The 5,116-nt window shown below is 32.7% G+C and overlaps 1 protein-coding gene and 1 long non-coding RNA gene across 3 annotated transcripts; one reads left to right on the top strand and one right to left on the bottom strand.

Annotated features, from left to right (window-relative positions):
• The first annotated feature begins 186 nt into the window (after positions 1–186).
• LOC124443211 (DDB1- and CUL4-associated factor 4-like protein 1) lies at positions 187–4,506 on the top strand. Of its 2 annotated transcripts, none has more exons than XM_046993747.1 (13): positions 187–417; positions 491–620; positions 756–820; positions 890–995; positions 1,070–1,131; positions 1,205–1,283; positions 1,361–1,410; positions 1,495–1,568; positions 1,678–1,767; positions 1,852–1,952; positions 2,026–2,205; positions 2,811–2,925; positions 4,252–4,506. In XM_046993747.1, the coding sequence occupies exons 3-13, from the start codon at positions 813–815 to the stop codon at positions 4,443–4,445; spliced, it is 1,059 nt and encodes a 352-aa protein (XP_046849703.1). In that variant the 5' UTR covers positions 187–417; positions 491–620; positions 756–812; the 3' UTR covers positions 4,446–4,506. The 2 variants fall into 2 exon arrangements, with proteins under 2 accessions (XP_046849703.1, XP_046849704.1); XM_046993748.1 differs by having other exon boundaries at positions 741–820.
• On the bottom strand, positions 4,439–5,045 carry LOC124443215. Its single transcript, XR_006947541.1, has 2 exons — positions 4,759–5,045; positions 4,439–4,625 (listed from the first exon to the last, which is right to left on the bottom strand). It is a non-coding gene; the product is annotated as an uncharacterized LOC124443215 (long non-coding RNA).
• Between the last annotated feature and the right edge of the window lie 71 nt (positions 5,046–5,116).

Below are 5,116 nucleotides of genomic sequence, written 5' to 3'. Positions count from 1 at the left end.
TGCTTGTCACCAATAACCAAAATCGAGTTACTAGCAAGCATTTTATACCCTGCAAGACATTGCGTAACGGAAATGCAAACATCAGCCAATAGGAATGATCAAAATTATAACAAGTGTTTATACACGGGGCTCAATAACCCTACGGAGAATGAAACCTCGGGATTTATTTCCATGTAATATGGCGGATGATTTGAACATTAATTTATGAAATATTGAAGTAAAATCGTATAAAACCTATGGACGATAGACATTTCCAGCACGCAACAATGAAAGAATCTGTAATTAAATCAAGCAACGCAAGATCCCGTTATAGACAAACTCGTAGACGTCGAAATTGTCCTCGTAATAGTTTAAAGAGAAATTTTAATGACGTTGAAAACTCAACCGGCGACGAAAGTGCATACTCAAATTCAGAAGGTGTATAGTTCAGTGTACCTATTTGAAAACTTCTATTTGAAAATTTATAATCCTATAAAAATTCATTAAATAGTGTTAAGGCGTGCTGGATATGTTTTGATCCAGTGAAGAAGCGATATTTTAAAATACCAAATGGTTCAGATCCTGCCTGCTTTTTAAACAAGATATCTGTTGAGAAAGTTGAAAGAAGTACGAAGCATAAGGTGAATTAAATTTGCTGTTCTTTACAATGGTTATTGCTATGTTTTAGTGATTTTTGTCGACTGTGGACTGTCACACGGTGGTCGGTGTAGACTAAACCGTACTGTGAAAATTTTGATTAGATATACGTTTTTCAGAATGGATCAAGCTTACGGAATTTGATCAAACGACATTATTTTCCTTACAACAACGCTATGAAACGGTAAATAGTGAATTACTTCTTCAGGTAACTTTATTCAGTGAAAAAAATTCACTGAAATAATCTTTATAGTTTGAACATGGAAGATTGGGCAAGGAATGTTTTTGAAAGAAAATCAGTTGAATTATATTCACCTCATCCTGATCCAAGATTTAAAAAAACTCTGACAAACATGGCTGTAAGTCTGTAAATGTTTTATGAAACGTTAAAAAATTATGACACTTTTATTTATATTTGGTTGTCACTTGTCAGTTATCAGAGTATTATGGAAAGCTTGCTACAATATCAAAACTTTCTTGTCTTGGCTGCACTACGTATGTTGCTTGAGTATTTCTGCTATTTTGACCTATGTTTGGTATTCTTAATTTTATTATGTGATTGATATAGGGTTCAAATCCATGATATCAAGTATGATTGCAAAAAGTTCATTAAACCTACAATTAATGCTTCAATAGTTTGCAGTGAGGTACACAATTTAGCTGATGAAATATTTCTAAATGCTAAATTTTTTATGAAAGTGTTTGTAACTTTCTCATTCTTCAGGCAACACATATTGAATGGAGTCCTCATTGTAATTTTAAAAATTACTTTTTGTATCCTTTAAAAAAATTACCCACACTAACATTTTTTAAAAAGTGTTTATATCATTGTCTTGAATTTTCTTGACTTGTCTTAAGACTAAATAGTCTGGGTTGCTCATCATCCAAAGGCAGTGCAATTGTTTGTAAATTTAACGAGTCTTTACAATCGTGTGAGTTACTTTATTTTGTTTCTTATAAATTACTGATCACTTTCATTTGTAGTTGTATTGATAAAAAAGCTATAGTTTTGATTTTATGTCCATATCAATGTAAACCTAGGTGAATTGACCAGTTATCCTCTATCACATGGTACTGCCTGGTATAGCACCTGGTGTAGGAATCCTTTCTTTTCTTCTTTTATTGGCATAGGTATGACAGATCAATAATAGTAGTTTTCAAAGAAATAAAGCATGCCAATCTCCCTACATTGTTTAAAAACCATTTGTTCTACAGCTGGAAGCAAGGAAGCTAGATTGGTGGACTCTGAAAAGAAATGCACTGTATTTAATATAAAATCATCCAGTGATGTTTTGTGTTTAGGGTTTTCTAAGATGGTGAGCTTTGACTGTTTTTTTATCCACTACTTTAAAACCAACATTTTTGTTCATGTTTTTTACTATTTTTCAGACCTCCCTAGGTTATTTAGGATGTCGCAATGGTTACATTATGTGTGTCGATATAAGAGCAGGAGACAAGAACCAGAAGAAATCGTTTTTTGTTTCACAAAGAACCTCACCAACTGCCGTTACATCAATAAAAGTCATGACAGACGAAAATTATTTGATGGCAAGCAATATTAATGGATTGGTTAGTATGGCATTTTAGTAGTAGAATTTTTTTGTCTAGAGATGTTTTGATTGTGAGATCATAAGTGTTTACTTTTCTAAACTCAATATGTTTATAAAAACATTTGGCGAGACTGTAAAATTAGCATGAGTTTAGTTTGAACTTGGCAACCTTTTAATATTTTAATACTTTAATTTAAAGGATTAGTTGGATTTGTTTATATGGAACACCTACTGAGCACTTAAAGTGTTTTTTTTTCATTGCTCGATGAAAACCCAGATTTCATTCATATAAACTATACACCCCATATTCATCATAAATTACTTTGTAAAATTAAAATACATCATCGAAGATCGTTGGCGTATTCTTACATGGAATGCAATCTAGGTAAAAACGTATTTTTCAAATGCAAATTACAAATACTTAAGCGTTAAAAGATACATCCAGAAAGTGTTATTGCTGTGACTGAGAACTTGCATCTATTGAGAAGATTATAAAGTGCATTTGTTTCTATCCATAATCCTCTGTCATAAAAACCTTTTGTCATAAAAGATAGTGTACAAAAAAACCCTTTTAAGGTTGTTTACCTTTGATGAAAATCTACTACGAATTTTTTATCTTTGTAGATTCAAATGTGGGATGTCCGTGTTACTAATCCTGTGAAGAAATACTCCGGAAATGTCAATGAATCAAAACAGATTCCATTTGTGTTAGATTCTTACGAAAATCTACTTGCATCCGGTAGGTATTTCTGTCATCGATATCATCCCCGCTAGAGGACTTATGTGAAGCTCCCAGATTTTCTGAGTCTTGGCCGGATTTCGCGTCGGCGTCATTTTTGTAGCGTTCAAAACAGATACTACTTAAGTTATATTCTTCGGAAAATCTAATTGCATCTGTTAGATATTGCTATCCTCAATACCATCCTTTTTTACAGAATAGTACGAAACTCGTGTATTTTTGTTGAGGGTTACAGTTTTGGGTTTTTGTGAGTCTTGGCCGAAGTTTTTGTCGGCGTAATGTCATGTTTTTACGTTTCAAAAGTGTTTCATTTATGTTAGATTCTTTCAATAGTCTTTATTTGCATCCATTACCATCATCTGTCTCAATCTTTGTTGGAGAAGTTATGCGAAACTTGTACATTTTTCTGGAGGGTTGAAGTTTTGGGTTTGTGCGAGTCTTGGTCGGATTTCCTGTCTTCTTTTCTCATTTTTTTAGCGTTTCAGTTCTTTTCAACGTTAAGCAGTTCAATTCAATAATGCTACCATTTTTAGTCCCTTCTTATAATGCACAGATATAGAAAAAATCGGTTAAATCATTTAAGTGTTGCACATAAGAATGCATACCTAATTGAAGCTCAGCCGTAAGTCGATAAAAAATAATTCCTTTATCGCAGAATAGCTACCATAAACCGCGAACTATGCAATAATCTCTTTTAAATTGTATTTTACTCACGATTTACTTGAGGTTCTTTAATAAAGATTAATTTCGCAATCATGGTTTTTGATTGAAAATACCCACCACGTTGAGCCACCTTTTAAGTTCTTGTGAAACAAAAATCTTGCTGTTTATATATTATCATTGAACAGAACATTTAAAGTGATTGTTGACTTTTTCAAACAATTTGTGCATATCGCTCTTCATTCACGAGATCTTAAGGTTTTTGTATTGTTCAGTTTACACAAACAGTGATGTTTCATTGCATGTATATAGAATCGCCTCAAATTTTCAAATAATCTTCAGTTTCCTGGAAACATTTGGTGGGATTTTATACCATTAACAGTTCACGAGTAATACATAGCCTGGCTGTAGTTAATGCAAATATACATGATAACTTTGTGTCAATGAAAATAAAATTCAAATAGCAAAATTTTCATTTCTTAAGCACTTGACTCAAATCTTCACGAAAACATACATGCTTCATCCTTTTAAAGAAGGCGAATATGGCCGAACTGTTAACTCTTACAATAAATGAAGCCATTCTATTGTAAGAAAAACTTTAAATGCCAATAATTACATTTAGTTTAACCACATGTAAATGTTAATAAATTATTTAATATGTTGTAGCTGGACAAGATGGAAAAGTAAGAATTTGGAGTGCTCAAACATGTGAACTGCTCAAAACCATTGACACAACAGGAACCACAAACGATGATGTCATAAATATTCCACCTGTGTGTCTGGGAGAGAACTGGGCACAATGTAATGGTAGACTTGCATTTGGATTAGGTATTGATGATAAGTTACAGATGTATTTTTGAATCAAAGAATTATAATCATTGATTTAATACAGTAAACACATAAATGAAAATGTTCCCCAAAGTGATTTCTTCATTGCTCTTATGAGAAGCCAACAGCAAACAAAACATTGTTCATAAATGGTGGTAAGTAAACATAGGTGGAGTATGTTGACATGCCAATCAATAACACTGCAGTAGAATCTACATCGCTATGGTTAAGGATTAATAAAATGATCCTTTACTACCCTTACCTATCATATGAAAACCACATCATGAATTCATGATCATATCATATGACAAAACAAGTTAACAAAATATAGACTGAAAAGGATACTGAAAAGAACTTTCTCCCAGGGTTCCAACATGTACAACGCCGTAGTGACTTCGTATCGATAAACAGCCCGGGAAATCCAATTTTTCAAGGCACCTAACATTGTTTCAATTTTCGATTAGACCAGAGTGCAGAAGGCCTTGATCGATTTTTGCAGCCAGTATTCTTACTAAGAAAGGTAGAAACTTGTGTATTCAAATATTGTTAATCACCAATATTGACGTTTCGTTGTCCTCGAAGATCAAATATTTCCAAATCTGGTTGACTATTCTATCGAAAGTGGAATGAAGTGTATATATGAGTGTATGAGTATGGTTTGTTGAACACTTGCATACGTAAAATAACTTTTTTTCAAAATCGG

The sequence above is a fragment of the Xenia sp. Carnegie-2017 genome, unplaced genomic scaffold, assembly GCF_021976095.1.
Source record: "Xenia sp. Carnegie-2017 unplaced genomic scaffold, XeniaSp_v1 HiC_scaffold_20, whole genome shotgun sequence".
Taxonomy (NCBI): Eukaryota; Metazoa; Cnidaria; class Anthozoa; order Malacalcyonacea; family Xeniidae; genus Xenia; species Xenia sp. Carnegie-2017.
This window is presented reverse-complemented; position numbering and strand designations above follow the sequence as displayed.